This window comes from Aythya ferina (assembly GCF_964211825.1).
Source record: "Aythya ferina genome assembly, chromosome: 1".
NCBI lineage: Eukaryota > Metazoa > Chordata > Aves > Anseriformes > Anatidae > Aythya > Aythya ferina.
Window position 1 is genome coordinate 135,769,038 of NC_140296.1, and position 27,058 is coordinate 135,796,095.

General features: G+C 40.9%; 1 protein-coding gene across 2 annotated transcripts; it reads right to left on the reverse strand.

The window, feature by feature from the left end:
* Positions 1-1,591: 1,591 nt before the first annotated feature.
* Positions 1,592-27,058, reverse strand: LOC311430433 (protein mono-ADP-ribosyltransferase PARP12-like). 2 transcript variants are annotated; one of them, XM_084507003.1, is made up of 14 exons: positions 26,691-27,058; positions 24,268-24,400; positions 21,461-21,713; positions 21,229-21,381; positions 20,814-20,882; positions 20,142-20,243; positions 17,773-17,896; positions 16,465-16,634; positions 13,750-13,866; positions 13,126-13,222; positions 12,636-12,717; positions 8,818-8,948; positions 4,230-4,381; positions 1,592-3,571 (listed from the first exon to the last, which is right to left on the reverse strand). In XM_084507003.1, exons 1-14 carry the CDS (start codon positions 26,978-26,980, stop codon positions 3,288-3,290), a joined length of 2,157 nt encoding a protein of 718 aa, XP_084363129.1. In that variant the 5' UTR covers positions 26,981-27,058; the 3' UTR covers positions 1,592-3,287. The 2 variants fall into 2 exon arrangements, with proteins under 2 accessions (XP_084363129.1, XP_084363128.1); XM_084507002.1 differs by having other exon boundaries at positions 20,142-20,234; positions 26,691-27,053.

A 27,058-nucleotide genomic window follows, 5' to 3' on the forward strand; every position in this document is an offset into this window, starting at 1 on the left:
GCTAGGATTGCCATAAATAAGCAAACGTGGCTTCTGTTCAGAGTCACTAGTAATGAAAAGAATTGTTTCCAAAATTATGTACTTTATCATGGATACACTTTGATTTAGTCTTACCTTGAAGCTTGCTTGTTGCAGCAACAACTGGAAACATAATTCAGCACTGTGGCCACCTTGATGTTTAATGAAGCATTATTCCTGTCTTCTTCCACACTAGGTCTTTTAACAAGCTCAAAGGGCAGAGGATTACTGTGTGCCTGTTCTTGTAGCTTTCTTCTCTCTTCAGCTCAGTTACCCACACAGAAGTTTTTGTCTTCTTTCCTCAGAGCAGCTCCCATCTACAGTCTGCCCCCGCCCCCAACCTTGATTAAATAGCCAGTATCCTGTGCATCAGAGAATTTTGGCTTTACCCAGCATGTAACACTGCCACACTATGGAAGTGCAATTTGACAACGTGAAGCATAGCACTGGAGTTCCAATTTCTTCCCTTGTCCTTCTAGATTTTGTAGTTTGGACTGACTTATTTGTCAGCATTTCAGTTCATTCTTCATATGCTTGCCTGTCTTGCAGATTATGGTGGATCGTGGGGAGAGGGAGGGAAGTGCAGCACTGTGTCTTGCAAGTGTTCAATTCTTTGAAAGTTACTTATCTAGGTATTCCAATACATCCTTAGAATAAGTCAATACCTGAACATTTTCCCCACATTTTAAAATCAGTTCTGCTACTATTTTGCCTTATTGGTTGTTTTTTGTTTGTTTTTGTTTTTACTTTAAACAGCTGCTAATAGCAGCTGTTTATTGCATGGAGTCTAACCAAACCACCATAGTACTTAATATCAAGGACATCTTAGCTACAAAGTTAATTTACATAAATATACTCAGTTATTGTGGTTTGGGCTAGGATAGAGTTAATTTTCTTTGCAGATGCTTGCATGATGCTATGTTTAGGATTTTTTTAATGAAAATAGTGGTGATAACACACCGATGTTTTTAATTGTTTTTAAAGAGCCAATGACTTTTCACCTTCTCATGCTGCCCTGCCAGCAAGGAGGCTGGGTGTGCACCAGGAGCTGGGAGGGGGCACAGCCAGGAGAGGTGACCCAGTCTGAACAAAAAATATTCCATAACATATGGCATCATGCTCAGCAACTAAAACTGGGATAGACAAGGAGGAAGGGGAGGATGTTTGGGGTGATGGTGTTTCTCTTCCCAAGGAACTGCTCTGTGTGATGAGCCCTGCTTCCCTGGAAGTGGCTGAACTCTTGCTTGCCAGTGGGAAGTAGAGAATTTTGCTTTGCTTTGCATGCAGTTTTTGCTTTACCTAGTAAATTGTCCTTATCTCAGCCCATGAGTTCTTGAACTTCTACCTTTCCAATTCTGTCCCCCATCCCACCTGGGGAGAGTGAGCAAGTGGCTTCTTGGTGCTGAGCATCTACACTAAAATGCAAAACTACATCCACACAGTTGTCCAGTTTAGAAACATGGATGAAAGGAAGACAGTAAGCATATGTATTAAGTAGCTAGTTTACTAGATGTGTTGAGTTTTGCCATCCTTTTACACATAGAGACAAACTGCACACTAACAAGCTGAAAAGTGACTGAAAACACATTTTATTTGCAAACATGCCAAAACCCAGTGATTTAGGAACTCTACAGGCAAACCAAAAGTGAGGGAATTTGAATATAGGTAAAACCTTCCCATTTAGTGCATTTGTTTTCATTTAGTTCTAAAACAGTCATTCTAATAAGATATACTAGTTTTATATATTTTCCCATTCTCTGGGTAACTTTGAGAATTTGAGTAGTACACAGGATTGAAAGACTTGTGTTCAAGATGCAAATTACTAGGAAACTATTTGTTTTACTGTAATGCTTATCTTAAATTAACCGTTAGTCTTCCTTTAGCCTCAGCAACAGTTTGTCTGTCAGTAGCTGCACTGCCAGAATAAGATATCTTTCTACAGAAGGTCTTTAATTTACTTACGAATTCATTAGTAAAATTCAGTAGAATCTCTATATGACATTATCCTTTTGGGATGAGAAAAAACATCTAACTTAATTAAAAGGGTTTAACCACTGTTAGTATGGTTGTACCTCACTAACAAATACGAAAAAGAAAATTACCAAAAAATGGACCAAACTAATCAGTATCCAGGATCACCATGCTTGAAGTAGTAAGAGGAACTACACTTGACAGTGAATTCTCAAATGAATGCACTGTGTGCAACAAAACACATATACGAAATACCAGTAGTTCTACCACTGGCATTGAGGTAAAATAACTGGTCTTTTCCAGTTATTTTTTATTTTGGGAAAAATGAAAATTAACTTACACAAGTAGGACTGAAAAGATCAACATTTCTTAAGATGTTTCTCTGGTCCTACAGCATTTGCTAAGCAAGTGTTCACAGTGAGAAAGTACATGGCCACATTCTCTTGAAAGCCTAGCTGACTGTCGCACAGCCTTTATGTATGTACAACCATTAGCTGCAGCCAAACCACCAAATTTTAGTTTAGCTTATTCACAGATTGTGACTTTCATAGTTTCATTTCTGATGTATTTCTGTATAGGTCACAGAGCAAGTTACTACAAATCTGCAAAAAGAATTTGATCCAGCAGTTTCCTGATCAAAACAGCAGCTGCCATTGTACAGACAAAACTTCTCCAATTGAGAATTTACACCATAAAGTTAAACTGAACTTTTCATTCTTCGTTTTACCGTTTTAAACTTGAAACTAGTACTGGTATTAATAAACAGCACTTCGAAAACTAAGTCAAGTCATTCTTATATACACTGACTTGTTTAGATTCATGATAGACAAGAGGATTGAGTACAGTCATCTTCTGCACTGAAAAGAATTTTCAAGTCTCTACAAAGCCTTCAGCATTGCAAAATGCTGTTAGAATCTTGAGAACTGTTAAAAAACAGAGAGCTTAAAAGCTACCATACCATTAATTGTTCTCTTAACCAAACCTGTTTATAAAGAGAAATCCTCTATTTCTAAGAAAATGTGTTTATGATTATTTATCTACAGAAGTTGTAGCATTCAGTTTCCTGTCCCATGATTCTGATTTTTCTGCTATGGTTATCCAAATGTCTATGCTTCATTTGGGAGAGAAAAGGGAGAAGACAAGGAAATTAGTCTCAACAGGTATAACATCTGTTTTGCCAGCCCTCCTCAACACAAAAATTCTTTGGATTAACATTCAAAAATGTTGTATTAAAAAGAAATATGAGAACACCTGCAATTTTGAAGATAACACAAGGGATACAAACAGCTCTGATCACTTTAAGATATAATACATTTTTTTCCTGCCTCCTTATATTCTATCAGATACTCTGGGTAAATTTGATTTTTTTCAAAGATAACAAAAATGGAGGGATTTAACTTGTTGTCTACACAACTGTCATAAAAACAAAGCCCATCAACAGACTTTGGTGGGGGGCGAACGTAGTCTTCCCTGCCTCGAACATAATCTCCAACCAATACACGAGCCATGAACATGACGTTTGGTTTCACTGCAGACTGACAGTACTCATGGGAATATGAAGCATCTCTAGAAAAGTAACTTCCTAGAAAAAGGTAAAAAAAATATGGTTATAAGGGATGTGTATAAAATGACGGTGAAAACAGAGCATCCCATCCTTTTTCAGGAGGCATTTGACCCAACTTTCAGGTCTCTTCTTACTCAGTTTACACAATACTGTAGATGCATTTACTTATTTATTTTACAAGAGAAAGGGTTTCACCTCAGAACTTCTATTTAGAATTTGCTATTATACGAATAATTATAAAGAAAAACCAAACACAGCATAAAAACACTACAGGTATGTGTGTTGCTATTAGAGGGATAGACAAGAAAACACAAAGACCTTCCATGATCATACTGAGAGAATACATACCTTCTTGTTCCCTGCCATGAGTAGCAGCTATTTCTCTGGCAAGTCTAAATCATGACCTTGAATGTTTAGAAGATCCCACCTCCAGCTACAGAGGCTTTTTCAAAGTCCCTCAACACCTTGTGAAAAAGCATATCGCTGCACAAAGCAAGTTCTTGTCCTCCCCAGAGAGAAGGAAGATGCTAACACCAATTCCTACCTTATTTATTTATTTATTTATTTATTTATTTATTTATTTATTTATTTATTTTGGGGCGGGGGGTGTCTTCATCTTTAAAGACTTCAAAATCAGGGGGTTCTGAGGTCTGACACTCAGTCATTTCCTACATACCCTTTCCATAGTTGGCTCCATTGCTTCCACAAGTTCTCCAGTCAAAGTTGTTTATGCAGATATCTTCCAGGCGGGCATCCTTGGTTCCATGGAACAGGAGCCTTTCGTTTACTTCCTTCTTTCCAGCTTCCTTCTTCATTTGCTCCTTTTTCCTATCAGAAAAAGGTAGTATGGGAGAGCATGAGCCATGGAAGAAAACTGAGAAAGGGTTTAAAAAAATAATTAAAAGTACAGGGTGTATATGTAAATATTAGCTGGGTAGATTTCCTGTCTGCTTTCTCCTCTCAGCTTGGAAGATGAGACAGACTAGCAGCATGATGAAAAACTGCAAGATGAATGATCTACAGATACCAGTGCCCAGCAATTCTAGATCAATTCATTGACAAAAGCCAGAATTAAGCAAGCATTGACACTACTGCAGTCCCCACTGCTTTTGCTCCTGTGCAGGGTCATACTAGTTCTGCTTCAATGTCTCCTGTCCCTTCCCACATACACACACAAATGCTGCAGGGTGGAGGTTGTACTAATCCATGCTCCAGCATAAAGCCTAGAGGCGGCTTGTTCTTTGCTCCTTCAGTAGACTGAAACTGCCATGCACATGGGGCCAATCACACTGCAAGAGGACAGGGCTGTGCTGAGACAAGTTTTCTGCATGCACCTGACATTCCCTGTATCACACCTTCCATCATAACCCTCCACCACCCTGAGATCCTGCCCCTGCAATTCTGCTGAGGAGACAAGAGCCAGGAAGAGATAAACTGACCATTCCTTCACCACTGAAGACCTTATTAATTTAACGCCAACATCAGACGGCGAGCTATGAGCAGTAGTATCAAAAGAGGAAATGACAATGGGAGACTTAACTAGTATCTCCCATCACTACTGCACAGCATCACGACCTCCCACAGATTTTCAGAAGCTGCTGAAGTGGACAACAAAGTAACATTCTTCAGGAAGTTATCAGCTACAAAGTTAGCAGACCAAGGTAGAGGGGAGAATACTTCCAACTTTGGAACTGCCTTAGTAAAGTGATAAGAACAATGGACTACAATTCGTTGATAGAAAACTTCATAACTGTGTCAAACTCTGCCTGGTTAGTTTAAATACCTCATTGGGGAAGGATAAAAGGTAGACAAAATTACATGTTTCCAGGTGCCTAAGTTTTGCTAGATAGAAGTGTTTTATTGAATTAGTAGCCAATAACTTCCAGGGTTCAATTACTTTACAGGTCAAAGTAATTATTTGAGAAATATTTTTCTTCTTCATTACCATTTAGAATGGTAATGAAATGGTCCTAGAATACTTCTAATATGTAACCGTGCTTTTGTTTTAAACTAGACAACTGTTCTAAGCAACAACTTAATCTGACGTGGTCACTGTCCCTGGTGCCAGCTCCAATCTGCAGGTATGTGTCTTGGCACAAGTTTGAGATCACTGATGCAGATGGTGAAAACCAGAAAAGAGCTTTGGAAAACAGATCATTATCTTAAAGCATAAGGATGCACCATTCTCAGTGAACACTGACTTCATTAAGAAGAGAAACTCCTGAAGAAGCCTTAAAAAAAAATCTGACTGGGAAAAAAAAGGGGGCCTAAGCACCCTTACCTTTACCCATTTCTTTTTTCACACAGAATCACACAGAAGGGTTGAGGTGGGAAGGGCCCTCTGCAGGCTGTCTGGCCCAACCCCTGCTCCAGCAGGGCCACCCAGAGCAGGCTGCCCAGGACCATGTCCTGGTGTTTTTTTGAAGATCTGCAAGGAGGATCTGGAAGATAGTTTCCTGACACAGCTGGTTAGTGAGCCTACCAGGGGAGGTGCCCCGCTAGACCTTCTCTTCACAAACAGAGAAGGACTGGAGGGAGATGTGGTGATCGGGGGCTATCTTGGGCAGAGTGACCATAAAATGGTAGAGTTCTCTATTCTTGGTGAAGTCAGGAGGGGACCAGTAAAACTGCTGTCTTGGATTTCCGTAGGGCAGACTTTGAGCTGTTCAGGACACTGGTTGGCAGAGTCCCTTGGGAGGTGGTTCTGAAGGGCAGAGGAGCCAGGAAGGCTGGGCACTCCTCAAGAAGGAAATCTTAATGTCTCAGGAGCAGTCTGTCCCCACGTGCCCAAAGATGAGCCGGCACAGAAGAAGACCGGCCTGGCTGAACAGAGAGCTGTGGCTAAACCTTATGGGAAAAAAAAAAAAAAAAGAGTGTTTATGACCTTTGGAAAAGAGGGCGGGCCACTCAGGAGGACTATAAAAATGTTGTAAGGCTGTGCAAAGTCAAAATTAGAAAGGCCAAAGCTCATCTGGAGCTCAAACCGGCTACTGCTGTTAAAGACAACAAAAAATGTTTTTACAGATACATCAGCGCAAAACAGAGGACTAAGGAGAAACTCCATCCTTTACTGGATGTGAGGGGAAACTTAGTTACAAAAGATGTGGAAAAGGCTGAGGTGCTTAAAGCCTTCTTTGCCTCAGTCTTTAGCTGCAAGACCAGTTGTTCTCTGGATACCCAGTACCCCAAGCTGCTGGAAGGGGAGCAGAATGTGGCCCTCACAATCCATGAGGAAATGGTTGACGACCTGCTACAGCACTTAGACGTATGTAAGTCAATGGGGCTGTATGGGATTCACTCAAGGGTACTGAGAGAACTGGCAGAGGATCTGGCCAAGCCACTTCCCATGCTTTATCAGCAGTCCTGGCTATCAGGGGAGGTCCCAGTCAACTGGCAGCTAGCAAACGTGACGCCCATCTACAAGATGGGCTGGAGGATAGACCCGGGAAACCATAGGCCGGTTAGTTTAACCTCAGTGTGAGGGAAGCTCATGGAGCAGATTATCTTGAGTGTCATCACGCGGTACTTGCAGGGCAACCAGGTGATCAGGCCCAGTCAGCATGGGTTTATGAAAGGCAGGTCCTGCTTGACGAACCTGATCTCCTCAAAGTGACAAAGTGCTTATCCAAAGTGTGGAAGTGATCTACCTTGACTTCAGTAAGGCCTTTGACACCATTTCCCACAGCATTCTCCTCAAGAAACTGGCTGCTCATGGCTTGGACTGGCATACACTTTGTTGGGTTAAAAACTGGCTGGGTAGCCAGGCCCAAAGAGTTGTGGTGAATGGAGTCAAATCCAGTTGGAGGCCGGTCACTAGTGGCGTTCCCCAGGGCTTGGTACTGGGGCCGGTCCTCTTTAATCTTTACTGATGATCTGGATGAGGGCATTGAGTGCACCCTCAGTAAGTTCACAGATGACACCAAGTTAGGTGCGTGTGTCGATCTGCTTGAGGGTAGGAAGGCTCTGCAGGAGGATCTGGATAGGCTGCACCGATGGGCTGAGGCCGACTGTATGAAGTTCAACAAGGCCAAGTGCCGGGTCCTGCATCTGGGGTGCAATAACCCCAAGCAGAGCTACAGGCTGGGAGAGGAATGGTTGGAGAGCTGCCAGGCAGAGAAGGACCTGGGAGTGATGGTTGATAGTTGGCTGAATATGAGCCAGCAGCGTGCTCAGGTGGCCAAGAAGGCCAACAGCATCCTGGCTTGTATAAGAAGCAGTGTGGCCAGCAGGGCTAGGGAAGTGATTGTCCTCCTGTACTTGGCTCTGGTGAGGCCGCACCTCGAGTACTGTGTTCAGTTTTGGGCCCCTCGCTACAAGAAGGACATCGAGGTGCTCGAGCAAGTCCAGAGAAGGGCGACAAAGCTGGTGAGGGGTCTGGAGAACAAGTCCTATGAGGAGCGGCTGAGGGAGCTGGGCTTGTTCAGCCTGGAGAAGAGAAGGCTCAGGGGCGACCTTATCGCTCTCTAGAGGTACCTTAAAGGAGGCTGTAGAGAGGTGGGGGTTGGTCTATTCTCCAACATGCCCAGTGACAGGACAAGGAAGAACGGGCTAAAATTGTGCCAGGAGAGGTTTAGGTTGGATATTAGGAAGTCAATTAGGATATTAGGAGTCACTATCCCTGGAGGTCTTTAAAAGGCATTTAGATGTAGAGCTTAGTGATATGGTTTAATGGAGGACTTGTTAGCGTTAGGTCAGAGGTTGGACTCGATGATCTTGAGGTCTCTTCCAACCTAGATAATTCTTTGTCTGAGGAGACTCCACTACTTCCCCGGGCAAACTGTGCCAGTGCTGCATCACCCACAGAGGGGTTCCTGATGTTCAGAGGGAACCTCCTGTCTGCCAGTTTGTTCCCACTGCCTCTTTGGCACAAACAAGTGTTTTTAACAAGTACTTTGTATACTATAATGGATAAACATTTGTGCAATAGGCAGTTTCTGCTCAACCCCTCTGACAATATACTATTCCACGCCACTGTTGATATCCTCATCACAGTTTTGTGTCATTCATGTATTTCTGTCACCCCCTCCTTCACCTTCGAAGGAGTCATGCAAAGGAAAGCTCTCCCTGGCAATATGGCTTTCTCTGGTCCATCTTAGACTGATAGGACTTAATCACTTAATTTCACTCCTCAGTCTGCCCCTAAGAAGGAAATACCAGTCAAGTTAAAGCACAGGTGGCAACCTCTTTCACTTCATAGGAAGTAGATTTAGGACACCAGTTCTTGCAGACCCCCTGCCCTGAAGGATGACAAAACAAATACTAACCACTGAAATACTTTCCAGAGTGATGGATTCTGAATCCTTTGTACTCTAACGATGTTGTAGGTTTTCATAGTCTGCTCAAACTGCTTCTTTATTTCTTTGTATTCAGAGGATGTATTACTGATCTCCACTGCCTATAAAATATAAACCAAAGCAGAAAGCATGAGGCTTCAGTTTGCTCATAACACAGAGAAGCCTGATTACAGCAGACAAACACTCAGAATGGCCCTCTTTTAACTTAATGGCCCTCATTAAGTTGATATAATGATTTAGATTGTTGAGAATAATTAGGACAAACAATAAATATATAAATCAGTATGTCACTCCTGCTCTGCAAGGACACCTCACCTCTCTTCAGGAAGGACACTGATAGTGAAGAAGAGGTCAATTAAATTTTTATCATCTCCAAGTAAGCGTTGACACTGGTCGCTATAAATCGCAATGAAAGTGTAATCTCAAAAAGCAAACTTGACTGATAATTTCAGATAATATTTGTTTTATGAACAAAGTTGATTAAGAACAAAAGTATTAGATAACAATTACTATTTGTAACGCACATGCGGTCTCCAAGCATCAAACCCCCTTAGCTTTCCAAAGCTAACACTTGGAAAGTTGCATTTAAATATAGATTTAAGGAAAACAAGAAAAAAAAAGCCACATTTCTAAACATGAGAGCAATTAAGATTCTAATAGGAATGTTACACTAAATACTCATGTAAACAAATATATTTCTTCCTTTCCTAAAGAAAACAAAGTCTATTAATCCATACTTTGTGTTTAAAAATCCATGAAGAAATGCACATTTTTCCCAGAGAAAAGTTAATGTAAAACAATTTAAACACGATTTGTGCTCTTCCGCTTACATCATGAATAATTTTCCCAGTTTTCTCTGATCTTCTAGAATGGGCACTTATATTCTGTAAACTAGGATGAAAATGCCTAATGCTGGCAGACTGATGTCATGCAGTAGACATGCAGTCATGCAGTAGAGATCCAGCAGCCCACCTACCAAAGGTAAGAAGGAAAGCTGTGGTCATTCAGGGAGGTAATATGAAATCAATACTTCAGCCTATCAGTTGAAAGATGCACATTTTAGAAGGGTAAGTTTGTAGAGGAGATAAAACAGGGATTAAATTTTACAGGTGCATATAAATAAATGAGTGTTTTTCTAGACATCATGTCTAACCCATGCATTAAATACTTACTGAAGAAGAGGTTTATTTTATGAGAGTCTTATAAGGATCAAGAATAAAGTCAGCTGCACAAGGAAGAATTACTTCTTTGTATTTATTAAAAAGTTTTTACACAGTTGAAGAACATTTCCTACGCCCTAATACAAGAATATTTTGCAAAGCCTCTTCACAATGCAACACAAAACAATTTGGACCAGCTAGTATTTATTATCTGCATGCTTTATGACACCGCAGCTTACTGTCACATACAAGATGAAAATTATGTCAACAATTACGTCAATTTTAGTACTACATCTTTTATTGATACATAAACAATTCTTACTTGGACTATAAAATATGCATTTACTATGTTCAATCTTTTGTTAAGGAAGTGTAAACTTTCTAGGTACAAAAGAATGTCAGGTACAACAGAATGCCTAAAGCTGTAAGATGGGTACTTCAATTATTTTATGATGTGATGGCTTCCAATCACATCAAAGACAGTTCTACTTTGCATAAACTCTCTTTTGCAATAGTCTTTATTTCCCCAAAGACACAACCCCTACTAACAAAAGGTAACACCACCTTGCTGTAGCAGGTTGGTACTTAGCAATAACAAAAGTTCTTTAGCTCTTTTCATCTTCAAACTTAAAAAGGAAAATCCTAGCAAGGAGAACCATTTGCTAACCCTTTATGACACATCAGCTCTCATCCTTGAGACAGCACAGCAGTCTTCAGCACACCAGTCTTCAGCACACATTGTCAAGATTCTGAAACATTGCTGCCACATGAAGACTAATCCTCTAACATAAAAACACACCACCTTCATCACACACACTTCTCAGTCCTACATTAAAGATACAATTTAAAACCCAATATGAAAAGAAAATATCCATTCCTTTTTCACCTTTAAAAGGTTTATCAGCTACTAACTTCACTTTGTCTGTTAAACATAGACAGCAAAGAGATTCACACCAATTTTCCAACTGGTGTTTGTTACCAACATCTAACATGCTTTTCATATACTCTACTTTCTATAGCACTATGACTAAATGATTTACAGATTAAGACACTGCAACACTCAAAAAAACAAGCAATGTTACCAAAACAGAGCTGCTCTTTTTAAGCAAGAAAGACTCTCTCCCTATCTCATAGGTGTTCCTTTTTATAACGGGTCATTTCCAGTGCTGCAATGTTTGTCAGGATTATTTATCAGTATCTGAAGAGAAGGTAATACATCAGGTCGTAATTGTCAGATGTTACGATGGTCACCACATGCATGCAGAATCCCAGCCAGTCCATATTACCTACTGCAAAAAACATGCTTAGGGCCCCACAGAATTATTTAATCTAGCCCAGGCTTTCATTTTTAGTATCAAAAAGTACTGTGGGCTCTGTCATTTTTATATACAGAATTAACTTTTCCTTTCATTTGAAAGGCATTCATTTTGTAAATTAAGAGACAGTTTTCTTAGGTCACAACTCAGCAAGCAAACTGAGCTCTAGGAAACAAAATGATCTTTAATTTCACTCATCTGCACAAGTTCCACCAGAGATACCACGGATCTGCATGTCACATTCCAAAGCCTCTCACACTCACTTCAGCGACTCCAGAAACATCAAACTGAATGGACTCAACTAAAATTCAGACTGAAATTTTCAGAATAAATAAGGGAAGCATTAAGTGCATACAACTCATAGACCTATAAGGAACTGAGCTACCTGTCTTCATGTCATTCTTTTGAAAAAAATCAAGCCTACATTAAAAATCAAGTCTTACTCAGATAAGTTGCTAAAAAGCCAAGGGAAGAGCCAATGAGCTGTCTTTGTTATTGTGACAGAGCTCAGAGTATCACAGGTCCAAATCTTCAAAAGGTCTGGCTGCTAGGTTCCCACACAAACTCTTACTAGTTCAACCATCAGGTGCTAGACACCTGAAACTTTTACAGTCTGAAAAAGTTAGTGGTTTTGTTGTCGTTTGCCTGTTTGTTTTTCTACAAATTGTGAAAAACAACTATATGAAGGGAGCTAATGTACCAAGCAATTGACTTAAACTTTACCTATTTTTTTTTAGCAGAACTGTGTTTAGATGAATTTGCTATACACACACACAGACAGATACTAGTACTACATTCAGTAAGGCACAATCCAACAGAAGGCAGTCAGTGTAAAATTAAACATTCAGGACAAAGCAGAGTAACAGAAACCAGACCATGGAAGCTAAGAGGCATGATAATTCTGGTTCTCATGCCTTTCCCAATGTATTAGCACTAGGGAAAATCAAGTACAAGGAGTGAAAATAGCAATGGAGCTCTATGTCAATTGAAAATAACCAGAAGAAATTATTAGTCTGAAAATATATTACTTCTGTCCTTCCCTTAGCTATCAGTATGTCTGTGCCAATACAATTTGAACAATATCACACAAGATTTTGTAACAGTCATTGAGTAAAACCTCTTGTGCTCAACACGATGCACTGTTCCTTAATCAGGGTCAGAAACAGTATATAAAAGGACAAATGTAACACCAAAAAGCATTTTTTTTAGCATGCTGTAGGACTTCAATAGTCTGTGTTTCTCTTCCAGAAAGACTACTTTTTAATATCATTAGAATGAGTAGTTAAAAAAAAAAAAAAAAAAAAAAAGATACCTTGTATTTTAAGTCAGCCAAGTCAAATGGATCCCAGTGGGGAGGACAGGCTTGATTTGGAATAGAAGAATCCCTCTGACTGCTAGCAAAGGGAAAGAAAGTGCGAAAGTGTTATCATTTGTAGTCCTGCTCTGACTATTCAATTTGGCAGCATCCCGTTTGGGCAATTCCTACATTTAAAAATAAACAAAATAAACCACAGAGAAATTGGGAATCACTCATTTTGTAAGCTGCCATTCAGTTGTCACAGCCCTCTTTCATGTACCAATTTAAGACATGATTGTCCATCACCAATCCTGTGGACGTGGTACCTGGAGTAACGTATCCCAGAAACGAGGCAATGCACTGAGCAGGCAGCTCATCATATAGCAAGTGGATATGTTTTCTTCTAGCAACAGCTGAATTCTCTGCACAATTACTATCAACACTGGCAGCAATTTTGCCTTATAAATACTTTTCAAATATGAAACAACTTGAGATCATCATTTACCTTTGCTTTATCTTCTGCACTTCTTCATAAGACACAAACTTTGGTCGCCTGCAGACCTGTCTTTGAGTTTTAGAATAAATGTTTGTCTGGGTCATTTCTAGAGGGAAAAAGAGAGAGGAAAAGGAAAAAAATGTAACGAATAAGTATAGCTGATAGGGTCATTAATTAATGATAATCATTCATTAATGAAAAATGGCATATTCATTGTCAATGTTATCTGCTGAAGAATAGTTGCACAAAGCTTATGTAAGCTTCTTGTCCTTCCCTGTAACTCTTATTCAGCCTATACCTATCTTACTGGCTCCTATACGTCATTCGTGCTCTTCAAAAGTTGTTCCAGCAGCACAGAAAGGGAGATTATCTCACTTTACTTCAGTTTTACCGTGACTTTATGTGAAGACTTTGATCTTTTGATTTCTGTTCCTATGTGAGTCTAAAGAGCATCAAGGAGTAAGGGGGAAGGGTACTGCTGTAAGGAATCACTTCTGTCACCACCTCATTTCCAGTGAGCAAATCTGGTAACATAAGTAAAGTAAGGCATAGCCTTGAAAAGCTGGGATAGTTTGCAAATTAACTTCTGTAAAACCCTGCATAGCTGTAAACGAGAACCTTTAAAATGAGTACCTTTAAAATTGAGCTGGTAACCATACAAGCCAGCCTGGAAAGGTATGGTGGCATCTGGATCTGCCAGATACAAATTCTCAAGTATGTCAGAAGATGGCGAGTTCACAACATCCCCTTCTCCCTTTAGGAAAAAAACGGACAAACGAACAAACAAACAAACAAACAAAAACAACAAGAGAGAGAGAAGAGTAATGATTAAACATAGTCAAGACTAAACCTTAGATAACTAGTTTGGGTAGAAGGAAAGAGGAAGCAATGAGAAGGATGAACAGGGATCCAGCCAGAACTGTCGTGGCCTATTGTGAGTACCAAACACTCCTAAATATGTGGAGATACATAATACTGGACATACAAGTATCCCATGTAAATCTCTATAAGAAATATAGTTCTCTAGTGTACAAACCAATGTAAAACATCAGAGTATGCTGATGGAGATGCTTTCTATCTAAGCTGCTGATTGAAATCAAGGCCCAGCTTTACCACAGCCACTATATATATCATATTCCCCTGCCTACCTTTCCCTGTCCCTGGATCAACTCTGCATTCAGCCAAGAAAACCGTTTGTGCAGCTACACTGTGAACCAGGTAGGGAAAACTGATCTTCCTGAGAAGAAGGAGAGGTGCCTTACTTATTTCTTTTCCTGTATTTCTCTGACCAGTGCCCCCTACTCCTGATCCTTGGTAATATGGTTATCATAACTAATGCCATTTTGTAGAGTAAGCAGCCATTATTTGTAAGTGAGATGGTCATATATCAGCCCCCCCCTTTCTCCCTCCTCACTAGCCTTGAAGGCCCTGGGGTGCCAAGCTGACTTCTTCCCTCCCTTCTGGTCTTGAAGACTCTGGGCATCAGGACAACTATTTCCCTCCCCGTCAGTCTCCAAGGTCCCAGGCACTTGGCCAAACAGGACGTGGTGACCCTGCTACAGCCCAGGGAAGTGTAAGAACACACTAAGGACTGCCTGTAAAGTCAAGCAGCTACAGGTCCTAAGTGGGACGTGGACTGGAGCTGCTGCTGGATGCCAAAACCCGTGATCCCCCAGCAGCCAGGGCTGCCTCCACCACTGTGCTTCCTTCAAGGACTGAGTGACTCATAATCCAAGTATTCCAAGTGTAGATTGTGACTGTTATATCACATGCCAAGTGTTAGGATTTGACCCTTTTGTGGAGTAGTTCTTCCTCCAAACTCAGCTGTGGTTCAAGATTAACTAATGTTACATCATTCTTCTATTGTCAATGGGCAACAGGTGTAACAGGTGAGTACAAACAGGTGAGTACAAAACTCTTTGATTACGTTCCAAATCCTTATGGCCTGGATCATAGCTGAGTCTATGAAGTACCAGAAATGGACATTCTGGAAGATAACAGAATGGCATGGTTGGTGGAAAATACCAGATTTACCTTGTCTATCTCATAGCCAGGATGTAAAAGTACTAAGAGTCAATCATCTTGTGATCCTATAAATACTGGTCATAAGCAAAGAGCCCCTTGAGCTCTTCAGGATCACAGTGGGCTATGAACCAAAACTCCCCCTGAGCTGGCATGCCTCTCAGGGCAGGCTCCTCTAGATTCTAAGATATTCTGCTGCATATGCTGAAAAAAGAGGTAAGTGAGTAATTCACCAAAGGCCAGATTGTTGAGAGTCAAAGATCATCTGTTGAATATGCCGATGAAACAAAAGGGTAAGTAATGCACCAAAAGGGAAAATGTCCTTAAAGCATGCAAGTAAGTTTAAGAAACCCCTATACCTTGCAGTAAGTCTCATGTGAACCTTGCCATTCTCAAATCTTTAACTAAATCCCTTAATATCACACAAACCAGTTCTGTGGTCTACCATAAAGTGTTAATAAAACCTAATTCCTGTTAAGTTCTAGCTTGTCCAAATTAATTTGTGACAGACCCAGCCTGCAGGGGGTTCAGATGCTTAGAACAAACACTAATTAACCATAAAATATGCTGATTATAAAATACTGTGCTATGCTGATCATAAAACCTGGTGCTACATTAATTACAAAATTCTGTGGAATAATAAATCTTCAATTATAACTACAATTTAGTAGCATCTTCATTCTGCCCAGGATCCCTAAAGAACCATCTGTCCCCATAGCATCAGATGGCAATTTTTCAGATAGATCACTCTCCTATTAAAGAGGATTTGGCCACACAAGGAAAAAAGTGATGTTTGACCTGAGACAGCAATCCTTACATTTCTGAGGCAAAAGAGCAATGCTTAAAACAGGCAAGACTACTTCCTGAATAATTTTAAAAGGTACGTATCTCAGGGATAGTATGTAGAACACATGGACAACTCCAAAACGGAATCTGATGGCAGAAACCAACAAGCATCATTAAAAACAGTCAACATAAGCTGAAAAAAAAAAAAAAAAAAGACTATTTTGTCTTCTTGCATTCACCATCAAGATCTTTGTCAAGAAAGCAGATTTGACAAATCATCCAGGTACAAGGAAAGACAATTGCTTGTACTGAATCTCACACTAAGAAGAGGCATGTTCCTTCCCCTCCAGCCTGTTACCATTTTACTACACCTGTTAGGAACATCTGTAGCTTCCCTATCTTATTTGACACTGAAATTCAAGCACAAGTATTTACTCAATTAACCTTGCTTGTGTAAAGGGAAGTGGAGGGAAGAAGCTCCACACATTCCTTCAGGAGTGATTCAAAGCACAGGATGAGGAAGATGTACAGGATATTGACTTGCCTGTTCTCCATATTCAACCCACTGGCCTTGGTCATTCTGCCAATACCAAATCCACTTTGTAGTCAATACAAACATGGGTTGTGTGACAGATGATGGTGTAGAGAGACGTCGAAGCAATGAAGAGGAGCAGGTCATTGTCTGGAAATTAATGTTCTTATCTGCTATACTGTAAGGACAAATTCAGAGATTTATTATAGTAAACAGTACGTATTTTAATAATCTAATCCCATGTTTAATCTGCTGCAATCTTCTTTAATATAATGTGACAGTCTGAACTTAATTAGGCCTGAAATAAGAGTATTTTCCACAGCATGCATAGCAGCTCTGAAAACTGCTTCCAGCATTCAGAAGTGAGCTATGGCCTGCGAGAGAGCGAATATCATCTCAGTCACTAGCCACATTACATGCTGCCAGCTTTACAGACAGTCTGGGGCTACACACACAACAGGCAAAGATTTTTGCAGTAAATAAACGCACACAGAACATTTTTCTTGGTAGAAAAATGAAAGCTGGTAAGCACTTTACTAACTTGGCCAAAAATACCTGCAGCTTATCAGCTTTGTTCTTTTTCTGTGGTTACAAAGAACACAATCACAACTGTGAGTTTTAGAAATCCCACTCCCTGGAGCTACGTGGAATTTTACTCTTTGCAGTCTTGAAAAATTAATTTGAGGCAGCCTCATCTTGGGAATCTTGCTTGTGATTTGCACCACCCAGCAGCCTAGTCAAGCAGCAAACCAAAATAATTTTCTGGCTTAAAAGGCAAGAGCCAAAATGACAATGTCAATTTATCAAGGGCAAACTTGGGGTCCCCTACCAATCCAGCTGACTTACAGTGTAGAATTCAGAAAGGAGTTAAAGGAATAATTAACGACCCTAGCATACATTGGGAAAGTGAAAGGGCATTTCATAATATAGACCAGCTCTGAACTACTGTTAAGAGACCTAACTTATTTTTACTAACTAAGTTCTGATTTATTACCTGAAATACTAACGCTCTAAGCACTGAATTCCAGCTTACACTTATTACTCTGCAGAGAGTTTTAAATGCAAGATACTGACATGTTATACTTTAGAAGATGAAAATGGGGTGATATTTACATGCAGTCACTTTTACTTTTCTTTTTAGTAAGGAAAAAAAACAAAAACAAAAAAAGCCCTCATCTTTGTACATTCCTCCCAGACTCTGAGAAGCTCATTAATCAGAAGTTATAGAAGTCAGACATCCCTAAGAAGAAATCAAGAGCTTTCCCTCATAGGCTCAAGCACAGCACTTTAAGCAACGAGTCCAGCTATCAGTATACCTGTTCATTTTTGGGTCACAATAGGCCTTTTCAATTTCCTCCATCATGGAAAGGTCATTCCAGGTGAACCCATTAAATACTTGCCATCGATATGGCAAATGGTAATGAATCGATCTGCATTTGTCTGTAATGAGATCAGATTTAGTCAAGAGCTCTGCAATCACAGAAAGTAAAACAAGATAAGAGAAAAAAAAAAAAAGGAACAAACACTGTTTGCATTCTTTGGCTTTACCTCCTGGGCTTTGGTATGAGCAATAAAGACAGACCACTGAAATTAGAAATGTGTTGAAACAATAGTGGTGTGTGTTTATTTAGTATTATCTAGGAAAGCAACACAAGCTCTCATCCTGCCAAATGTATTAAAAAAAAAAAAAAAAGTGTTTATGTATCACATCACCATGTTTCTCAGCTCTAAAGGGGCAAGTTTACAGGCACTCCAAAACAGTTACTTCTCTTCCCCTCAATCCCTTAGAGCTTCTGACCTGGTTAACAAGATTGACTGTTAAAGTGTTTTCTTTAGGCCCAGTCCAACGAATGAAGCAGCATAAAGGACTGCAATACTCCACAGAATATGCTGCAAGAGACTCTACATTCATCCTGGAACATGCAGCACACAGGCCTACTAACAAGACTGTTAGGCACTGTCGGAATTGCTACTTTGCTTCTCAGAACATGGGAAGCAACAACTTCAGCTGCCTTGTATGTGGGACCTGCGTTACACAGAAATGGGAAGACTTTTTAGGTCTGTGCATTTGAGTTCAGACTTTAATGTCTCTGCATGAATGCATGCTGCTCTATACAGGCACAGTCCGACCTCCATGCCTCCCTGTTAGGGTAGCTGATGTGCACTCCACATCCGAGTACGGACCAAACCTCTTATTCACAACTTTTGAACCAAACATCGTATGGCTAAACACACTAACTCTCCAGTGGTTGGGTTTAGCTGTTTGGTGGTCACAGTATAGTTGCTTTGAGCCTGGGCACACCATTCACATCATGCAAGTCAAAAAGCTCATAACCTTCACCCTCAAACCTGGTCTTAAAGAAGCAGAGAGAGTCTGAGAAACATGATACCAGGCTGGGGTATCTGCTGCAGAGACAGGGCCAAAAAGTTTTATCATTCCTTTCCCTTGACTTTTCTGACCACAGAACATATGACAACTAGCCCTGGTTACGAAAACAGAATAAGTCACTTCTTTTTTCTTTTTTTTTACTTCTTTCTGTTTATAGGGGTGGAACATACCCTGTCTTGAAAGCACCATCTTTAAATTAACTTGAAATGCTGTAGAAAAACAAAACAAAACAAAACAAAAAAACACACTTAGTCTCTCTGTGCTAGATTTCATTTCTATGGTTCATAAAGTACCCATAAAAGGTATCATTTATTTTTAAAGCACTGCCTCTCTTCCAAGTAATGGTGAAGAAGAGGCATTATCAAACCCTAAAGTGGGAAAGAGTATTTTACTCATTTGAGTCAGAAAAGGAGCTTCTGAGAGGAGAACATCTTTACAAGAACACAAACCCACTACAGAGATGTTAAACACACACAAACATCTGAGACCAAAGTATCTTCAAGCAACTAACTACACACTTCCTAAGCAAAAAGTGAACACAGTCTGACCTAGCTAAATGCTCTTTTGCTGAGACAAGGAAGTCAGAAAGGGAGTAGAAATTTAGAAAGTGACAAGTTGACCAGAAGACAAATGTAATGCTACATCCCTCTTATCCAAGGAAGCCTAAATCACTTAGGGCTTAGGAGACTGTTCTGGGACTTTCTCTGAATACAATTCTTATATTTTCCCCAGATCCCTATTATGATCCCTATTATTGGCCACAGCAAGAATCACATTTAGCTTACATAGTACAAGTACTGTATTTTCTTAAGTCATTGTAACAGATCACTTTTTAAAGGACTTAATGGTGCAAGAATATGCCTATTATCAGACGTATGTAAGACACAACAGGAATATAGGATGACATATTATCAACCGTCAGTGAGGAAAGCATAAGGCCAGTCGTTAATTTTATCTAATAGCTACAGAAAGTATAACATTTAACAGTTAAAGGGTTTTACAAAATCATGCCCAAGGCCTGACCTCATCAACATAACTGAAACAGACCGCAAACATGTCATCAAAAGGAGGGAGGGTTTATGTGTATCCACTTGAATTTCCTCTAATTATGTTTGCAGTTCTGACAGAGTTCATTACTGACTTGGAAACAAAGTGAAACAGTGAGAATGTATAACTGGCCATGGACAATGCTGAGGTGCTGACATGCCATGTGCCTCCACTAGTCAGAGCCATCAAGTGGACAGTACCTCTTCAGACACTGCTCTCCAAAATACTATTACTTCTTGTAAGGCTTACCATTATGTTTGCAGTACTTCCAGACATAGAACAAGCAGATCTCTTCAGTGTTATCTTCCTTCTTGTCCTTCAAAATGTTCGCAGAGGAATCGTCTTTTTTACCTAACAAGAAGGTAAACATCAGTCCTTTATTTACCCTGTGAAAACACAACCCCACAAGAAAGATACTGCATTTGGCATTTCATCCCACATATAACAAGGAGTTGACTGTAATAGCCAAGCCAAGCACTTCAGGATCTGACTATCCCTGTATTCTGAATTAGGCCTTTGAAGCCAAGGCCCTTCTGCCCAGGAGGGCAGGAGATGCAAGAGTTCCTATTCACACACTAGAGCGTGTATCAATATGACCGCTCTACTGCTAAAGCTGTATCCATTCCTTGGGGACAAGGAAAAGATCACAGACACACAACTCTCTCTACCTCCCAGGAAGGAAGCAATGGGTGCAGAGCTGTTCCCGATTGCTCCCCAGACCGGACACACACATGGCTATGCTGCACAGTGCTCAGACAGAAATCTCAACACTCCTCTGCAGGCTGTCTGACACTTTCTGCATATGGTAGGGTAAACTCATAAGCTGCTCTCCCACTACCACAGGGAGCTGTAGGACTGTATGAAACCAAATCCCGGTGAGAACCCCTGATCTCAGGACTGGAGAGTAGAAAAAATCCATACCTTCATCTTTACCTCTGGCACCTGCTGGCAGCTGGAGTTGGCTCTGAGTAGGTTCGTTGCTACTGGGATCTGCATGAGAAGACTGAATGAATAGCAGTGCTGTAACAGAACCTCAGCTAGCTGGCAACATCCCAATTTGTGTGTTGAGGATTACATTCAGCACAGATCATTTTACAGGGCACTCCACTGCTGACAGATCAGCAGTGACAGTTAAAAATTCCAGCTAGTCACAACTATCAGCAGCCACTCGATAGCAATATCACACACAATAGGAAGGCAGCTATCCCTCCTACATGACTTAGCCATGAATCCATTCCCAAATGCAGATCAATGGCAGAAGGGAAAAAAAAAAAAAAAAGGCCCATGTTGTAAGAGGGGAAATAGGAAAAAAACATTGGTATTTATTTAGATTTACCTTTTGAAGCTTTTGAAGGTGGTACATGCACCCCGGAGCCCACTGTTGTTTCTAAAGGTAGCTTCTGTTCTTCACTCGTTGTATCTGCCTGTTTTTTCATCGAAGTTTCTACTGGCTTACAGGAGTAAACACGGAAGTGATGATGGGGTTTAGCTGTGAGGTAAGGAAATAACAGCTTCTACAACTGTCAATCTCAAAATCTTATTTAAACCCATTTTTTCTTATAACTTACTTTTCTCCTTGTTCTGTTCCTTGTTGAACTCCACATGCTTGTGATCATATATAATTTGGAAGTTTGCAACTATCTTTGCATCAATGCCTGCAGTTTCCAACACTCTCAGTGAGTGTTCATCCAAGAGCTTATGGGATCTCTTGCATGCAAAAAATTTACATTTTCCTTTGAGATAGTGTCGGCAAATATGAAGCCTGCTGCAATTGTTTTTCTGGTTGCAGACACCACCCTTTCTGTTGTAAAATTGGCAGACCTATAAACAGGGAGAACAGATATGACACAAAATGGAGACGCACAGTAGATTCAGTGATTTTTTTCTTTGTTATCTACAGGCATTCAGCTTCTATGGCAGAAAAACTGATAAGAAGCACTTCTATACTGTGTGGGTGATGTTCACTGGCATAGGTTGCCCACAGAGGTTGTGGGGTCTCCTGCACAGCACAGGTTTCCTGATGTTCAGGGGGAACCTCCTGTCTGCCAGTTTGTACGCACTGCCTCTTGTCCCCTGGCACTGGGCACCACTGAGAAGGGCCTGGCTCTGTCCTCTTTGCACTCTCCCTTCAGATATTTATAGTCATTTGTACACATTGCTCAGACTCCCCTGAGCCTCTAGGCTGAACAGTCCTAGCTCCCTCAGCCTCTCCTCAGGGGAAAGATGCTCCAGTTCCTTCACTGGCTTAGATCTGTAGGCCTTGGCTGAAGAGGCTCATAGGTTACCACTAGTGACAGCCAAGCAACAGGAGAGCATACTGTGAACATTAACATGGACTGCCTTCAACAACACAACCTGTATGTACTGTTTATAAGAGCATGCTCCTATGGAGATGCATAAATGCATAATGTGCTCGGTGAACCTTGGTGTACTATACAAAACATTCAGTTCTGTATGGATAAAAGACCAATAGTGGTTTTTTTTGTTTGTTTGTTTGTTTTTAAATACTATAAAGGTGTGAAGAACAGCAAGGGTGTTGAACCTCACCATGGATGGGGATTCTGCACAGCATGCCATGGCCCCACCATAGGTGTCTGTCTGATGCTGTATTGTCACGTGTTCCCACAGCATCAGAACAGACTCATAAGATGTCTTTTTGTAACAATCATCGTAATAAACCACAAAACCAGAACAAAGCTCTGCCTCAATTAAACTGAGAACACACTACTTAGCTGCAGTAAGAAAACACACTGTTCCTTGCATTTGCCAGCAAAAAGAAAAATGAGAGTCAGAGAGAAGGCGAAGGAAAGTATAAGAAAATCCTGATTCTGGGGTACTGTTGCTTTTTCTTACCCTGCTCCCAAGTTCAGTCCACAGAAGACAAAAGATTCATTTTGCTTGAGGGTTTTCATTTGTCAGCAGGCACACATGCAGTTAGCATTTCTAAGCAAAAAAAGTGAAGCAGGCTTTCATACCCCTGCCTCAGCTCTCAGGTTTCAGAATAGCCTAAGTCAATGTTTTCCACTGATTGAGCTATTTTACTCAGTAACAGGAGTTACAGTGCTCTACTAGGGGTAATTAATGATGCCCTCCAGAAGTGGGGACTGGACAGATCTACAGACAAGAGTGTAAGAGTAATACCAATCAATGATGGCTGATACTATCTGCTCATTACTGGGAGTAACTAAACAAGAAACATTTAGGTTGTAGATGCAGCCGAGCTGGATGAAGATTATTAATCCTTCTTGCTCATCACCATGATGCTCCTTGAATCTGCCAGCACGACATATTTTAAAACACCAAAAAAATGTTCTATTTTGTCAAAGTCCATCACTGTCACAGCAGGGAATAAGAAAACAATAGAACTGTTATGCCAACAGATCTGCGGAGACTATAACTTCCAAAAGACAAGAGCAGCAGGCAGCACTCCAGTAATTTCTTAATCAGGAACAGCTGTAGCCAGAATAGGATACTCCTCGCTTTGAAACAGTACTTTGAAAACTGAAAATTGCACTACCCATATGCACATGCACACAAAACCAGAGATTGCATTGTTTGGCCAAACTTAACAAAAGCAATTACTTACATACAAACTGAACACATGCTGCTTTGTAGGAAAGTAATATACATAAGCCTCAGTGCACTTTGGAAGGGACAGATTTTACATGAAACTGACTGCAGCCAGTTGGTCATTTTCTCACAGATGTTTCTCACTCTTCTATGCCCATGAACATCAAAACATGCAGGCGTATGTAGGCTGGACAAGGAAAGGGGTGCTTGCTTCCCAGTTTCCATTATCTCTTGGCTAAGAGCCAGCAAAAATGTTTTTTTTTGCTAGGCCTTTATACCCTGTATGCATGTATGGTAACTGTGATCTTTCACCTCCATCTTACTTCACCATCTGTAAATCTCTGATGAAGTTGCTGACATGTTTTGTTTGCTTGTTTTGAGTAACTTTATAGGCATCCTGTTGGGCTAACAGGAAGAGGAATGGCACGCAGAACAGGCCAGATGGAAGCTTGCTGTACGTTTCCTGCTGTCAGAGGGTAGCTCTTCTGCTGACAAGTTATATGTGACAGGACCTAAACCAAGTGCAGGCCTTCTGCTATTTAAGCAAACAAGATGCTCCTCTGTGTTTACCAGTTTTATTGCTGTCATTTTTTTTTTTTAGTTATCAGCACATGGCATTTCTACAACCCTTGCTCTTCAGGTGCTTTCACAGACAGCCATTCCCATTCATAGTTCATTCAGACTAATCCTAATATTTCTGGTACTATATAACTTAAGAGCCTGAAATTGAGATCAGACCCCCACCTTCTTTCTTACCCTTTCCTATTCCTAATAAACAAAAGCTTAAGAAATCAGAACAACTCACATCAGGAAGGAAGAAAGGGTCATTTTGGAGAAGCAGGACTCGCAGCTCATCCTCACTGAGGCCAGACAACTCATGGGTCTTTAGGACTTTTTTGTTCTCGGTGCTGCTGATGTCATGAGAGTACCTACAAGCTCTGCAAGAAAATAGACAGAAATATCATGTGTTCACTTTTTCAGTCAAGTTGGTTTAAAGAGCCTTAGATAACATACAATTTGATAAAAAACATGGAAATAAAGGAACTTTGGCAAAAGCCTCTGTGAACATGCAGATAATAAATTAGCAAGAGTATGAAGCAAGCAGAATAATCACTCTGAAATACAGTACTGTTATTATCTCCATTTTTAACATAAATGTGGCCAGACTGCTTGTAAGAAAGCACAGACACAAAGCCAAGTCTGTCTGCCCCACACTTTCTTCCTCTCCAGTAAAAGGCAAGTCAAGTCACACAACCTGAACAGCTGGAGGGAATGCTAATTTTAGAGGATATACATCAGCAGTGATAGAAGTTGCAATGAGCTCGATTTCATGCATGTAAAATGTTGTCCTAGGGACAGCATGTAAGGAAAGATGCAACAGTCTGAGAGCCCAAAACAAAGAGATAATGAAGCTGAACACAACACGATATTATCTCTGCTGGGTGGGAAGTTTTAAAATAACAACAACAAACCACAACATCCATGGAAGTTCATGAACTTGGAGTTTTGGATAAAGGAATGCTTAAAGGACACTAATGAAATGCTGGTACTACTTACTAACTCAAGATAAACATGTTTAGTGAGTATGAATTACAAAGAAAGGGAGATTCTATTTTTTTGCATTTATTTGTAAAGACATTTCAAAATCAATGGTACAAGGAGAAATAAGGCATATCTATGCAATAATTTAATGCAGTAAAATAGTTTCATGAAAGCTTGCCCTTCAAAAACATAATTTGATATAGCTTTAAGGCCATACATATTCAACCAATAAGTACCTGTTACCCTGTCAGACTCAAACCTCTGTTCTGTTTCTTCCTTTTAGCCACTAGTTAACTACTGAAGATTGTGATAACATTTTACCTGGCATGCTGAATTACATTACACAATTTTATGTAGACATTTCACCACCCAACTGTAGGACACATTGCTTTGTAACCAAATAAATAAGAATGCAGGGTCTGAAGGGCGGGAATATGCCACTGTCCTGAAAAACACTCTTATAAGGATACCAAGTTCTGCAGCCACTTGATGCCACCAACAGCCACACAACAATCTATATCATTTGAGTATTCATTTCTAAGTCAAAGGTTGAAATAATCCAGAAATGCTATGATGAGTCATCAACTGTGGTTTAGCAATACATTTAGAAAAAAAAAAAAAAAACAACAAAAAAAAAAAAAAAACAAAAAAAAAACAATGAAAAGATACTGGTCAGACACAAGTTAAAAACTAACTTAGTCTGACTAAAAGTTGTAATTTCACTGAACAGGAAGACCCCAGTAACTTGCACAGATGTTTTCCTTTCCAACAACAAAGGATGCAAGATCTAGAAGCAAGCCTTAATTCTATCCCATGAATTAAAAATTAACCTGTCTTGATCCATGTGGGCCATGTAGCCTCTTTCTGTCTCCTCATTTTAATCAACATCCTTCATCCCCTAAATACACCTGAAAGGTGTATCCTTACTTGTATTAGTTATTAATACACACAAAGGCAATTTTAAACTCTTAGCACTACTGAGAGGGCAGGAGGCTGCCCAGGAGCACTCCAGCATGACATGATTTCCTTAAATCATTGCATATTTCTGTTCTTCCAGTGGGGGTGCCTCTGTGCACCTGAAGATATTTCTAACTGCAAATCCTACGTAGCCTTATCTTTCCAAGTCATCAAAGCAACAAAGAGTAACAGAGTTTTAGCATCCTAGTATTTCACTTGTACCATCTGGATACACACTAGGCCTTTCCCCTCCATCTCCTTCCCATCTGAGCATGTGAGGAACTGCTTTGTGGAGGCAGAAGTCCAGTGTGATAACACCCCAGGACCAAGAGCTGCAACAGAAGTCTCCAACAGGAAATTCTTCTTTCAAGTTCATTCTCATTGTACCGCTTTCCATTTTCATTTCTGCATTTGTGTTTCGTTTTCCTGACTTTTTTGTTTGTTTATTTACTTAGCTACCAGATTTGGTTAGCCTTGGGGAAGGAAAAAGAATGAAAACAAATCCCCTGAAAGGCTGCTTGGCCTGCCCTTTGCATCCCCCAAGAAGGGCAGAAAAGGGGGTGCTGAGGGCAGGAAATGAAGCCCCATCCCCAGCAGCACCTATCTTTCAGGGCCGCTTTGCGCCTCACCCCTGGCACAACGTTTCACCCATCCACACACCCACACACCCACAGAGCAGACGGAGGTGCCCCCCTGCCCCCCAGCCGCCCCCCAGCCAGGGGTGCCCACCTGGGACCCAGGTTGCACTTGCCCCCGAGGTGCAGCTTGCAGAGGTGCAGGCGGTCGCAGCCCGGGCACTCCTTGAGGACACAGACCCGCACGTCCGACACGGCCAGCACCTCGGTGGGGAGGCCGTCATCTCCAGTTAGCAGGAACCGCCGGGGCCCCGCTGCCCGCAGCGTCTCCATCAGCTGCTGCTCCGACAGGTCGATGTGCTCCCGGAGCTCTGTGAGCCCCAGCCGGCCGCCCTGGGCACACAGGGTCTTGGTGAGGAAGCTGCACACCACCGGGTCGCTCATCGTTGCCTCTCTGCCTCGGGAGACAAGGAGGCAGGCGACGAGGCAGCCTCTTGCCTTCAGGAATCGAAACTGAAGGCG